The sequence below is a fragment of the Trichoplusia ni genome, chromosome 3 (genome assembly GCF_003590095.1).
Source record: "Trichoplusia ni isolate ovarian cell line Hi5 chromosome 3, tn1, whole genome shotgun sequence".
Classification (NCBI taxonomy): domain Eukaryota; kingdom Metazoa; phylum Arthropoda; class Insecta; order Lepidoptera; family Noctuidae; genus Trichoplusia; species Trichoplusia ni.
This window is the reverse complement of record NC_039480.1, coordinates 4,314,631-4,329,505: the sequence shown is the minus strand read 5'-3', so window position 1 is coordinate 4,329,505 and position 14,875 is coordinate 4,314,631. Positions and strand designations below refer to the sequence as shown.

At 34.2% G+C, this 14,875-nt stretch overlaps 1 protein-coding gene and 1 non-coding gene across 3 annotated transcripts; one reads left to right on the top strand and one right to left on the bottom strand.

Annotated features, from left to right (window-relative positions):
* The first annotated feature begins 284 nt into the window (after positions 1-284).
* Positions 285-14,492, top strand: LOC113508965. 2 transcript variants are annotated; one of them, XM_026892180.1, is made up of 7 exons: positions 285-575; positions 3,086-3,193; positions 4,003-4,115; positions 6,444-6,506; positions 8,451-8,562; positions 9,431-9,557; positions 11,191-14,492. In XM_026892180.1, the coding sequence occupies exons 1-7, from the start codon at positions 502-504 to the stop codon at positions 11,806-11,808; spliced, it is 1,215 nt and encodes a 404-aa protein (XP_026747981.1). In that variant the 5' UTR covers positions 285-501; the 3' UTR covers positions 11,809-14,492. The 2 variants fall into 2 exon arrangements, with proteins under 2 accessions (XP_026747981.1, XP_026747982.1); XM_026892181.1 differs by lacking the exon at positions 6,444-6,506 and having other exon boundaries at positions 287-575.
* Positions 10,580-10,651, bottom strand: Trnae-uuc. Its single transcript has one exon. It is a non-coding gene; the product is annotated as a tRNA-Glu (tRNA).
* Positions 14,493-14,875: the final 383 nt, after the last annotated feature.

Below are 14,875 nucleotides of genomic sequence, written 5' to 3'. Positions count from 1 at the left end.
ACTAGTTTATCTCAAGTGGTAAGGTCTATTAGTTCATGTGAAACGATAATTAATAAAAAAATATGATGTAAACAGATTTTATTTATTTCTCATTTTGCCTCCTTAATATGTGACGTAATGCTTGATAAACTTTTAATATATAAAAAGTACAAAAATAACGTTATTAAGTATTCAATCATTCAAATAAAACCTCATCCGATTAAAGTAACACGACCTTATCGATTCTCAACAATCGATTTGATGAACCAATGTTGCCATTCACTTTGCCGCCGAATTACATCACCATTTCATGGCACGCGTTTGACGCATTTGTTAAAATTTTCGACTTTTCGTGACAGCACGTCAATTTCGACATTTGATTGATAATTTTCTAAAGATCCATCAAATTAGTTTGTTTGAAAGTTGGTTTGGGCGCTAAATGTTATTATTTTGTTAATTTAACTTTGCTACTATGATGTGATCGTGAGGTGTCCATTTTTGGTTGCGCGCTTCCATTCCATAATGAGTGCTCTAAAGTGTGTGGTCGAAGGCTGTAATTTAGAATACGATGTTATCTGCAGCTTTTCCTTCTACAAGTGAGTTTGTTTTGGTCTTATTAAACTCTTGAATATAATATTTATTCGTGCCTTTTGTGGCTTTTGTAAAATGTCTATGGTTAGCTCGAGTGACCTCGAAAAAATGAAGTGGAAAAATAATAGTAAACATAATGCTATTATGTGTTTTCGCTTCAGTATTTTGCATATCAAAGCCATTTTTTAGCTATAAATGTTTAATTTTATTGGTTATTCATCCTTAAATGCTCTTACTAAAATGTTCAGATTATCATAAAATGTGAAAACTGCATATAAGTGATGAAATTTGTAATTGGCCTTAAAAATAGTGGTTCGGTGGGGATTAATCATGTAACTAATGATGTAGAATATATAAGGTTGTAACTGCTGAAACCTACTTTGTACAAAATCATCTATATTTTCTTTTCAAGTGATTTTTTCTGATTATTATTTGAATTTCTATGTATTGTACTAGATTTTGCAGTTGTGTCCTAATAATATACTAATTCTGTAGTGCAACTTTGAATATAAAATGTTATTAGTTGATTTGGAACTATAGCTTAAGCCTAGTTTTACTTCTACAACTTCAATAGAAAAATATCTAAAATTTGTAATAAGGAAAATGAAATATTTTGTTGCTATGTGAAACTAAGTACGTAAACCAGTTATACACACACATAAACACCTTAAACAATATAGTGATTTATTGATGAAACATTTGTTAGAGAAAATAATATAATCAGAATTATTTACAGTCTTATAACCCAAAGTATTCACCATATCTTAGTTTAGTTAATAAAATGGATTTAAAAAACCATTTAATATTGCTAAAATATTGACCTGTGAAAAAACCCCACTGCTGGGCAAAATTCACTCACAATAAAAATCATTACGTAGATCATAAATACAACCCAATCATAATCAATAATTACACTGCTGGTATAACATCTCAAATAAAAAAAACAGCTAACAATTTTATCTAAGTCCAAAATCCTTGCCTAATACTAACGAAAACCCATTTATTATTGAACACAAGCAACATTATCTTATACAAATGTTAACTTACTATAAAATACTAAATTATGATAAACTGTGGTATATACGTATATGTATTGATAACATTACAACACTATTCTGATAAGAACCAATATCTAAATTAGACCTTATTTAATATAGCAAAGGATCATAATACCAGTTGATATATATCCCACTGTTGGGCATAAGCCTATCCTTATCTTTTTAAAGTTAAGCAGAATTCTCTTTCTACTTACTGAATGCAAGTTGCTGATCCTAAGATACAATATTGGGTAAAGGATCAAATGCTTGTTATTTTTAACATGTTGCAGTCATTTTACTAAACTAAACTGCAAGTAGAGTCATTATTGTAATATTATAAATAATAAATTTTGATTTTTGGTGTCATAAGCCTATGAATGCCATTTAGTTGTTAGTGACTGAGAAGGAGGACTTGCACTTAGCGGTAAGACTGCCCATTTTTGGGGTCTAGATATATCTCAATACATGTACCTGCCAGATGAAGTTACATCCCATTTATATATTCGAGGAAGTAGTTCCTTTGAAAAAAAGTTGATTTTTATCTCAAACAGAGAAGCCATCAGATAGCCTCCTATAAATTATATTTGTTCAAGAAGACCAATTATTATTTTTAAGATATCAATTCAATTAAAAAACAAAATATCTTTTTAAACTATCACTGAATTTGGAATTAAATTACCTTAGCTAGCTATAGAGGTCTCTCTAAAAACATTTTTAATAAAACCTACATTCAAATATAAACTCTTATCACTAACACAATATCACAAAATATTTCAATTTTACAAAATTTTCTAAGATAACTCTTTATAAATAATCATACAACTTATTGTTATTATAACAATCATTGTGTTTGTACATATGGCTATACTGTTCTCAGTTACAACTGTGACATCAATGTTAGATACTACATAGATAGTGCAAATGTAAATAAATTAACATGTGTTTAGTTCATAAACATATATCTGCAAAATAATAATAATGTTGCTGAGAATGATGCTTTTGATTTTAGCTAGCAGTAAACAGGGCCGGATTTAGGGGCCCAGGGGCCCCGAGGCCTCGAGGCAACAAGGGAGTGGGGCCCCCTTGGTTCAAGTTATTTTCATTCAGTGAAAAATTTATCGAGCTTTTTTCTAGATGCCTACTTTGGCCACAGTTATTAAGACAGGCACTGTTAGTCTTATAGTGTCAATTAAATATGGGCTTCTACCGTGGTTTCGTATTTTTTTGTTGTTTCATCGAGACTGCTGAGCCCCTAGTCATAGTGGTGGGCCTCTGGTCATAGTGGGCCCCTACGCACTGGCCTAAAGTGCCTTATGGATAATACGGCACTAACAAATATACAGATAACTATCATCTACATATTTCAGGATTCCGTAGAAATAACGTGAAAATTAACAAGTTTACATGAAGAAAATACTGTATCAACCTTTGCTTAGTCCCAATAATATTGTAAAAATATATTATATTTAATTTTCCAGTGCAAATATATCGACTGACAATGAAAACAAACGACAGGACTGGATCGTCGGCGCTATGGCGGAAGAGAGCGAGTGTCTTTGGAGACACGTCAGCCTACAGCTGTGCGGGTAAGAGATAAATAGATTTAAAATATAAAAAAACCCAAGTTTTCAAATGTCATCCATTAAAATTTTATCAAAATCGGTCCACCCGTTTTTATAGTTGTAAATTGCAATGTCATCGGATTTGAAGCTACAGTGAAAATTTCAGCCTGCTAGCTTATCAGGAAGTGTCTCAAAATTGAGTTACAAAAATCTAACCTCAACGACAAACAAACAAGAAAGGGAGTGTATAAAAACTAGTAAATGATACAACGGTTTACACACCCGTATTTATCGGGATTACGCCACGACAACTCATAATTAAGGACTCTAATTGGGTCTGAAGATAATCGGGCGATCCTGATATATATGCTTTATTCTTCCTCACTTTCACCCCAACCCCCACACAGCAAAGCAATCCTATAACAATGATCTGACTGTACAGATAGCCGAGTTGTTGAGGTCATCACGTCAAACCCTTCTGCGCGTCGTGTCGCGGGTTCGATCCCCGCGTAGGACAAGTAGTGATCCACGAAAGCTTGTTCTGAGTCTAGGTGTTATTGTTCTTTTTTTTCTGAACCCAAAGTAAGTTGCTGAAGCACTTGTGTTATGGAATTCAGATACAACGAAGGTAGAAGGTAGAAATGTACATTGACCCGACCGGGGATCGAACCCGGGACCTTAGAGTTAGCGACACCTTGAAAACGGTGCGTGCGCCACTCGACCACGGAGGCCGTCATTTGTGCTCGTGATTTGTATTTTTGTGAACCACCCCGCGACAAAAGGGTTAAATTCCTCAGTGAGGGAGTCGCGTTAATAAAAAATATATCCTACAGGTACCACTTCGAGTTGGACAACCAGGGTCTTTGGATCGACTCGCCAATGCTTCCAGAACTCCTTGCCCATCAGGACAAGCCCACCATCGCACAGAGTCCAGCCGACAAGAAAAGTAAGTTCAGACAGTTATATTTTTGTAGGATAGTCAAAAGTCGACGAATAAAATTATATACATATAGAGTTTAATAAGGTATTTGACTTAACAAAATCGTATTAGTCTGCTAAATAGATTTGTAAGCAAATTTAGACGTGTATTTTTAATTAAAAATAAAATATACATTTTTCAATGTATATGGTCAAAGATGGAGTATGTAAAATGTGTGCTATTATAGTAACGTCACTTGTCGATAAAGGTTGTGTAAATAAGTGACAACTTCTATCTTTGGACTAAAGAAATCTAAAGAAGAAACTCCGTATTCTGGATACCGAAATAGTCATATAAATAAGTTTTCCATACATAGTTTAAATAAATAGGTACCATGTTCTTATTTAGTATCAACTGATTTTTTACTCCATTCAATAAATAAAAGAAGTGTCCAAAAGATAAAAAAGTAAATTATTAAACATATTCCAGTGTTGCCATAAAAAAAAAAACTTCACAAATATAAGGTTAAAAATACAGTCAAACTGTAACATCCTTCTTTTTAAAGCCTTAAAAAAAAGATATTAATACTCACATAAAGTAATTAATAAAAACATTATGTCAGTATATATTTTAGTCATCAAAATGTAACAAAAAACTTAGACCATGGAATAAGGTCAAGGTTTTAAGGCAAGACAAATCTATTTGTTAGCGTTAAAGCTTCCGTACGACATTGAGAAAAAATGTAACGAATTTTACTATAGAGGTATCTCAATGTCAAATATGAATTGACATTGTAGATGTAGAACAATAATAATATTTCACAACCTTCAAACAACGCCATCTAGTCTCAAACTAAGCAAAGCTTGTATTATGAGTACTAGACAACTGATAAACATACTTATTTATTTCTAAATACACGATGATTTTTTAGTCGTCTTACAAAAGAAGCCCAGTTCATGTATCCGACGTAAAATACCCCTAGACGCGATTATTTTTTTTTTATCATCAACTAAGATAATAAGTACCAAGAAAAATTAAACAAGAGAAATCTGAAAATACTCTTAAAAATGATAAAATTGCCGCCGCCCGCGCCCCTCACCATTGTTACAAGGCTCGGACCGCGCTCGCAACAGAACTGTGTTTCTAAAAAACTACGAATTGCATCATAATGTTGAATAAAAATTGCATTTTAAATTGATTCAAATCTCATAAATACCTATTTTTTTTAACATGAACGTGTTCTAGCCCTTGGATACATGAACTGAGCTGCTTTTGTAAGACGACTAAAAAATCACGGTGTATAATATAGATATATTACTCCCAGACACAGAACTATGTACTATGATCGTTCTCATCGTAAAAACTTTTGTCCTGGGTGGGAATCGAACCCACGACCTCCGGTATAGCAGTCACGACCTCTAACCACTAGACCAACAGGCCAGTCAAACAATGTTACATCGCATTAGAAAACTTCAAATGTATAGAATGACATTCCGTTTCGACAAGTGACGTGACTTTGACTTGTCAATTCAATACATTTGAGTGATTCGTCAGCGTTAGCGCCAGGAGTGATGTAACTTGTCTACAAGCCCGTATGTGCTTATTCAGTCATAACGGTTTTGGTTTCTCAACTTTACAAAATGTCTGTTTTGAGTATTTATTGTTATAACAGCTGCAACATAAATATATCGTCCAACCATCACGGTTTATGAGATACCATCTGGTGACGACGGACAACAGGAGTCGTAGTAACTTAGTAATGGGTTCCCGTTTTAGCCATTGGTTACGTAGCACTAAAATGATAAAGTGATGTCAAAATGTACTAAATAAGTTTCTCTTATTAATTATTATCGGAGTAACTGTCTATTAATTACCTATTTAACGCCAAATCGTTTAGCTTAAACAAAGACGTACATTTTGACACAACTATTGGCCCGAACATTATTTTATTGAAGATAAATGAAAACACATCCCTTATTATGTATGTATTAAACTGAAAGACGGACTCTGAAAAAAAATGTCTTCATTCCCATTTGACGGGAAAAATAAAATAGCTGTTACCCGCGAGTCCGCCCACAGCAAATTGAAAATTATCGCACGATATCACAAAATCGGGATAGAAGTGTTTATCCGGATTATAAACTATGTCTGTACCAAGTTTCGTCTAAATCCTTTCAGCGGTTTTTGCGTTAAATAGGAACAAACATCCATACATAAAAACTTTCGCGTTTATATTAGTAGGATATTGTACCTGTATCTTATTATACGTGATCTAAACTTTTACAAGTAGACGCTCTTTATCGTAAATAAATCTTAGAGCGTAGTATAGCAAGTGACAATTCTGCCTCATTGCAGGGCCTGGCAGGGGACCGTCCTATCAAGGTTTATTCGAAAAATTCATTGAAGGAGCCCCCAAAGGTACTGCAATTTAATACGGATAGGTTTAGCTCACGCAGTCCGAAATAAGCTTACATTTCACGACGCAAAACTCCTTAGTACGAAATTTTTTTGAGGTTATTTTGACAGCTGTTTGACATGATACAGTTAGAAACAATGATTGCTTAATATCGTTGGACTGTCAAACCAAAGGTCGTAGGTTCGAATCCCGGCACTCGAAAATGTATTTTGAATTTATTTATGCAAGTAATGATCACTTGTTGAATACTGTGAAGGAAAACATCGTGAGGTGTTTCTACACCTGAGAAACAGAGTAACAGAGTGAGAGAACAGGTGTGTCTACACCTGAGAATTGTTCAAGTGTGTGTTGCGTCACGTCAGAGGTCTACGGACGGATTAAACTCTGACACCAGGTTGTACATCAACCATACGATAAGAGGGAATTAATATTTATCCTTTCGTGATATTCTGTTTCTGAAACGGTCGAATGTAAATTGACAAATATACATTTATAACCGACTCAAGAAAGACGGAGATTCTCAATTCGTTTTTTTATAAGTTAACTCAGAACCTCAGACTTGATGAACCGATTTTCTAGATTATTTTTTCATTTAATGCGAATCAGCTATTATTTGGTCCCATAAAAATTTCATCAAGTTTTGCTCAGTAATTTATATTTGAGGTAGGTTGTATGTTTTTTTGAAATACTATTGAAGACTGTCACATATAATTTTTTTTATTATTGCATACAATCATTAAACTAGTCGTTATTCGTAATTTGCGTTGCCTCATGTAAAAAGTTATTTTCGGACTGCATGTGTTTCGTATAGCATACCGATTTATTAGATGAAGAATCTAGTTAATTTAATGTTCGGGCCTTAGTCAATGATCAAATATAATTTAGAATTGATTTAGGGAGTAGTATAGTAAATTCAACTCATCTTTCCTCGTCATGAGTGTGTAGCCCTTGTAAATACACAGTGACGTTGAGTTCTAACACAGCTGTCATTTGTGTGTCACTGTCACACTAATTAAAGCTTGCATAATAAACAATCGCTGTCAATCGCACGCACACATAGCGACAACAGATGAGTTTATAATTTGTCATTTTAAATAGATTTTTGTTTGTAATTTAGATAAAGGCGTGTATCTTGTAGATTATTAATTAATAAATCACAGTATTTAGGATAAGATGGGTAAAAAATAGGATACAAAGTATAGAAGAAAATGTCAGAATTAAAAAGGCTGTATGTAATGCCACTGTTGGACAAAGACCTCCTTCTTCTTTAACTGCCGTAATTTTTGGACACGTGCACTTCTCATACCTGAATTAGGGTTAAAACTTAAAGGGGTATCATCAAAAAATAAAGACAAGCAAAGTAGAAGACTTGTGTGTACGTGCGTGGGTGTGATAGTTTTATTAAACCAATATTGAATGCCTTTTTTTTAGGTTTTTTGGACTTTTTAACGGTTACAAATTTTACTAAGTGAAATACAAATAATCATGTATAACATAATTCTGAGCATTGTTCAAAAAGATTACACTTTCGTATAAAATTCGATTGTCAAATATTGTTTATAACATTTTTAATATCTTATCAAATATAAACTAGTCAGGTTCGATTAATAAGTGAACGGAAATTTACCGTCCAATTCACTTTAAAAAGTATTAAAATAACTGAAATTTATGAGCAAAAACTAATGTATACCTACATACATTTTTTTGCGGGATGCGTTTTGTAGACACCTTTCATATTTAACACTTAAGTGCTACATTACAGAAGACGTGCAAATAATACTAAATTTTTGTCACCATAAGCCCGGGCCTACTAGGCACTAGAGATGGGAGAATTATAGAAAACATCCTACAAAAGAAAAACGACCAAATTTTACCACCCTAGGCCCAACATACCTACATACATATTGTTTGCAATACATAATTGAATGATACTTATATCTTTACAGTGGCTGAAATAATCCGTATGGAGCACAACTACAGCGTTGAACCGGTGAAGGAGGCCCAGGATAATATATCCAGGCTGAATGTCAGACAGCTGGTCGATACCCTGGGATACCTGTGAGTATTTGAGGAGGAAATTCTTTTTTTTATAGACTAAAACTAACATTTCAAAACTTCATCTATGAAAAAGTGACAGAATAGAGATGATGACTGGGTATAAAAAGAAAAAATCTCATTAGTCCCTCAGTTAGATAATTGAATAGTATGAGACACGTATTTTTTCCTTTTTCAGAAAAACTAGAATTGACAAAGATTAACTGCTTTAAAGTTTAGGAGAGGGGGCTTGTGACGTAACAAACGAGTAAAATTTAAAATTTATACTCAATCGTGACGTCACGCGTAAGTTTCATTCACTGTAATTTGGTCAATTTATGTTTGCGGGACAAATAAAAAAATACGTATCCATTATTATACAAAAAAAGTACAAGACGGACACTGCAAAAAAAAAAATTGTCATCATCCCTATTACAATACAATCTTTTACAAGTCATCATTGTACTTTAATAAACCAAAGTTCGACATATAGGCCTGTATTTATTTATTTATGAGAGGTAGTTTCACAGCTGACAGTACATTTTATACTGAACTAGCTGTTGCCCGCGACTTCGTCCCCGTGGGTAGAAGATATAAGTTATGATTTTTATCTGCCCTGCTTTTTTCACATTTTCCATTGTATCCTCGGTCCTATTAGTCGCATCGTGATGGTTTATAGCCTAAAGCCTTCCTCGATGAATGGTCTATTCAACACAAAAATATTTTTTCAATTTGGACCAGTAGTTCCTGAGATTAGCGCGTTCAAACAAACAAACAAACAAACTCTTCAGCTTTATATATTAGTATAGATAAAGCACCATCAGGATTGTTTATACTAACTTAACCAAAAGACATAATTTTCTTCTAACCTTTGATATCCTAATGTCAACAGATCCATGAAGAATCTCCAGCGCAAACAGCTCTGGGTCGTTAAGGTCGAGTCTGATAAAGCTGAGGCCTCCATCACGCAATCAGAGCAAGTCATCACCAAGATGCCAGATCCGAGACAGATAATAGAGGTAACTTAATAATAATAACACTATACCCCTTGTTGCTAGTCTTTACCTCACCATGGGAATAACGCATGATCCGGGCCCCAATTCTGATATTTACAACGGCCGATGAATGAATGAAAATTGGCTTAAAATGACAATTTTCGTATTCTCTTAAGCATTTTTCTACACAATTATTGGAAATTCAGTACGGAACGGTACACATAAGGTCAATACAATTAACCTCCGATTATTATATTGGCAAAATGCTTAAGAGAATTGGAATAATTTCAAATTTAATCCAATTGCCATTCACTCATCTTTCACTGTAAAATACCAGAATTCTGACCCAGATGGCACATTAGTATGCTTTTTCAAACTTTGTAATATTAAAAAAAAATGCGTCTGAAGGACTATGTAGGAGCATATATCCGCAGGGCAGCTTGTGGCGAGCTGTTTGTGAGTAGCAAAACGGAACCTGAATGCCCCAGGGGGTCACTCTTAATGGGGACTCCCAGCTCTTTCTTGCCTTAACTGGTTAGAGAGGGGTCGCTAGAGCTATATGCTCGGGGGTGGAAGTGTCTAATGGCGTAATAACGAGGAATTCCTCTCCGGGTCTGTGACCGGCGATGGTGAAATCGGTGTCGCACCTTTCTACACCCTTAGCCTATCTCACTGATGTTGCCTCTCGCTGCCTATCGTGGCGCTATGATGGGGGGGGGGGCATTTTTGGGCCGGCGAGTCACCGTCTACCAGTTTAATTCCATATTTATAATATTTTGCACATTGCTATTGTTCTATCACGCGGGCACATAAATATCGTATGTCAAGAAGTAAGCATGGTTTTGCACTTTAATAATATTTATTTTATTTATTTAGCACTCCAACAGTACAATTACCTTAAAACTTAACATTTACGTTTTCAAATAATAATGGCACAGATTATAGGCATGCATGACATGTTCAGTATGTAAAGATCATTTAATTATCAGTAAAAGTTAATAAAAAATACACAAAAAGATTCAACAAAAGCGTAATCCTAATTTGAATTCCCGTACCGGGAATCGAACCCGAGCCTCCTGGGTGAAAGCCAGGTATCCTAGCCACTAGACCATACGGGATTGTACTTTTTAGACCAAAAACGCGTTTAGATCCGGTAGATTAATTTATAGATTAATATAAAATTACTGTATTGGTTTTGGTACTAAAAAAGTAAATAATCTTGGAGTAGCCCATTCATATTTGGTCACTTTTTTATTCATTTAAAATCTTAGTTTATTGTAATAAAACGCGACTCTTAGCAACAATTATTATCAAATCGTGTAAACTATCAGTACCAAAAAAATGGCATTTGTGTTTGAAATTAAGAAATTTAAAACTTATCCTACTAATATCAAAAAACGTGAAAGATTTTTGAACGGATTTGGTCCAAAATCGAATTTAGCTTCTGACTACAAGCAACGACTGCATAAAAAGTATAAATAACAGTTGTTACAACACTCGTTATGGTCACCCATCCACGGGCCGACCGTGTCAAGCGTAGCTCAACCTGTCATCGATCAACTTGTGTAGTTATACCTCAGCCACTAGCTCCTCAGGAGTAGAACTATCAATACTTATATATTTTTTCCCCAAATTTATTTGAATACTCTTTTCTCAGATAATCCCGCAAACTTCATCATCAACATCCCAAGCACAGAGTTCCGAAGTACTTCAAATAATGGATGACAGTACTATATCAGACAATTTCATTTACGAAATTGCTGAAGAGCAAGAAATAACAATGGAAGAGGTCAAAGAAATACCAACAACGGGAACAGAAAACCCAGAATGGACTGTCAACATATTACCAGATGATACCAAACCGAAATACGCATACATCAAACACTGCGCTTCTGGCAAGAAGAAACGACACTTCACTTCAGAAATGAACGAAATCACACTACAAGGTGACTTTGAAAACTATTACATCCTACCAGACGTAGACCCGTCCGTCGGCGTCGAGATCACGACAAGCTACGAACCAGAAAACTACATAGTCGAGGAGTATCAACATTTAGTGCTAGACGAAAGACCCAAGAAAAGATCGAAAGAGGATTCAGGAAAGAAGAAAAAGAAACGGCTGTCGACGAATCGGGAAATCAAAGAGGAACCAGATTGGGTCATTGAAAATAACATCGCTTATGAGCAGGATGAAGAATACGACGATCCGAAGAAAGTCGCGTCGAGAGTCAGAAGAAAAAATAAGAAATATTTAGGCTATGATTTTGTTACTTAAGTCCTTTAATGTCGGTGTTTTATCTTGCTGGTAGGTGGGTAGGTGTTGTTCTTATTCTATAGCTGTTCTACACCTGAGAATTGTTCAAGGGTGTGTTGCGTCACGTCAGAGGTCTACGGGCGGTTTAAACTCTGACAACGTTGTCCCAGGATATATATATAATGGCCGATGAGTGAATGAAAATTGCCTCAAAACGACACTTTTCGCATTCTCTTAAGCATTTTTCTACATAATAATTGAAAATTTAGTATGGGACGGTACACTTAATGTCAGTACAATGAATTTTCAATTATTGTGTTGGCATAATGCTTAGAGAATAGTTTCATTCATTCATCGGCCATTATAAAACAACAGAATTGGGGCCTAAGTGTCAGAGTTGAAACCGCCCGTAGACCGCTGACGTGACGCAACACACCCTTGAACAATTCTCAGGTGTGTCTTCCTCAAATTTTTCTTTAACCTTTTTTTGGTAAGTGATTTTTATTTTCTGTAATGTGTTAAAGAATTTCAATTGGTGCGTGGATTTGAACCTTGAACCTTTGAATTGGCAGTCCAATGGTTATATCACAAGGCTCTATCATACTTTGTCTATGTCAGTATAATATTATTATGAAATATACATATAAACAGAGCTAAGAGTGTTTTTTGCATTACGACTGGCAATTGTTTCACATAAAAGCATGTTAAAACTCCAACTCCACCAACTCGTTTAATAGTCTATTTTATTTAATGTTTATTAATCATTAGTTAAGTCGCACACAAAAAATTTGCAATGATTTATTATAATTTCAAATAATTTAGATATTTTTTATAAATATCAAATAAAATAGACAATTATGTAATTTTGTTTGTGTTACGTTATAGTCTAAATATGAGCCTCTTACCGTATATGGTTTGGGTATTCATTTAAAAATTAAATATGTGTTAAATTACAGAATTAAGTGTAGAAAAGAAAATACCTACCTACCCTACTACTTAGCTTGAAAAAAATCTATTTAAACATTCATATATTTGCTTAGTTTATTATAAATAGCTTATTATATTGTTCATATGAGATCATGATGAAAATATTGGCTGGACCACGTTAACAGCCTATAGTAGTCCCACAGTTGGGCATAAAAAGCATGGATCGATTATGACCTGCCCCACGGTGGGCGCCAATACCGAAGCTGTTATAACACCAGCCTGTAGCTGTCCCACTGCAGGCCTCTCAAACGAGCATTCATCACTATGCTAATCCCACAGTGGGCGCCCACAGCTGGGCTAAGATCTCGATTTTTTTTTGAAATCAAGATTAAATGCCGACATGAAAACTTTAATATAAGGTTTTGTTTTAAATATACGGATTTTAATTGCTTTGTTTTCAGTTCAACTTTATAGTTAGATGTTTGACTGTGGGTTAAAATTAACTATAGTAACGTTAGTTTAACGTAAATCAGAAAATACTGTAAAAAATATACCTTTATGTATCATTTCCGCTTCAAAATTTTCATTTAAAGGACATCCTTAGCTATCATGCTGTTTGTCATTCTCAAGTAAACGGATTATGATAGACAGACATTTTGAAACGTCACTTTCAAAATGCAATATTAATATAAACTAGATACGCTAAGTATCAAAGATCTCAGTATCACAATAAAAATGTTAGGCTTTCCAAAATAAAAACAAGAAGGACGGACTTTTTTCAATGATTGACAAAAAAAAAATATTAGTCAAGTGTTTAACTCGCAAAATGGAAGTTATTTTTGCTTTCAAGTTTGAAAATAAAACATTGACATGATGCACTGGGCATTTATATTGTCAGATATAAAAAATAGTCCTATTTAGAGTAATAGAAGTATATGGATTTTTATGGGACTAGCCCGCCACACATGCCCGTCATTGCAACTCCTGTAAGCCTGGATCTACAATGAAACCAACGAAAACCACCGAAACACTTAAGTTCGGTGTGTCTCAAGGGAAACAATTATCTGCCTTCTATTAATTAATTAAGTCACGTACAAAATATGGGCAAAGATGTAAAGATAATTAATCAAATTTCGGTTAAATTTAAGAAACCATCTTTATATTTGCTTTATAAATCCTTCTATACATATTATTATATAAGGAAATATTTTGCAATAAATAATACATATAATAAAAAAAATTAACCTCAAAAGGATTCGAACCTGCAAAACTAGTTAGATTAACACCAGTCGTTTGCGTGTCTCAAAATTGAGTTGCAAAAATCCAACCGGAACGACAAACAAACAAGAAAAGTGAGTGTATAAAAACGTGGGAGAAGATTTTCTTGTACAAAAGCTAAATGCTGGGCATATACAATGGCCAATGGCAATAATTGGAAATTCATCTGTATTGACCGCGAGTGTTCCGCAAATTTCCAATTATTGTGTTGGAAAAACGCTTAAAATAATACGAATACTGCTCATTTAATCCAATTTCCATTCATTCATCGGCCATTGTAAATAGCAGAATTGGGGCCCTGTATTGCTTAGACAAATCGTTATTTATTCACAATAGGGATGATGACAATTTATTTTCAGTCTCCTTTTTGCAGTTTAATGCATAATAATGGAAACGTATTTTTTATTTTGTCCCACAAACATAAATTGTCAAAAACAGTGACGTCACGATTGAGTATAAATATTACGAAGTCGTTACGTCATAATCGAAACTTTCACGCAGTTTATCGTTGTCAATTATTATTTTTCAGAAAAAGGAAAAAAATGTGTCTAATATATTTTTTATTATCTAACTGACGGACGAAATAGATTTTACTTGTTATCATTCAGTCATCATCCTTGTTAATTATCATTTAAATCTGACCGGAATATAAAGGTGCTACATGTAAAATAAACCGCATATTCATACGTCACTAGAGTTAATTGTATTTCATCAAAGTTTTTTGTGTGGGGTCATTTTCTAAAGAATGTATTTTGAAGTTTTTGGAAGCGAGATGGCAATATTTAGATCGTCTTCTTTCTCTATCTACAGTCTTTAAAAGTCACTGCTCGTTGGCACTAAAACATTTGCAAGTCGGTTCCGGTGTAGGTCACCACGCCAAAGC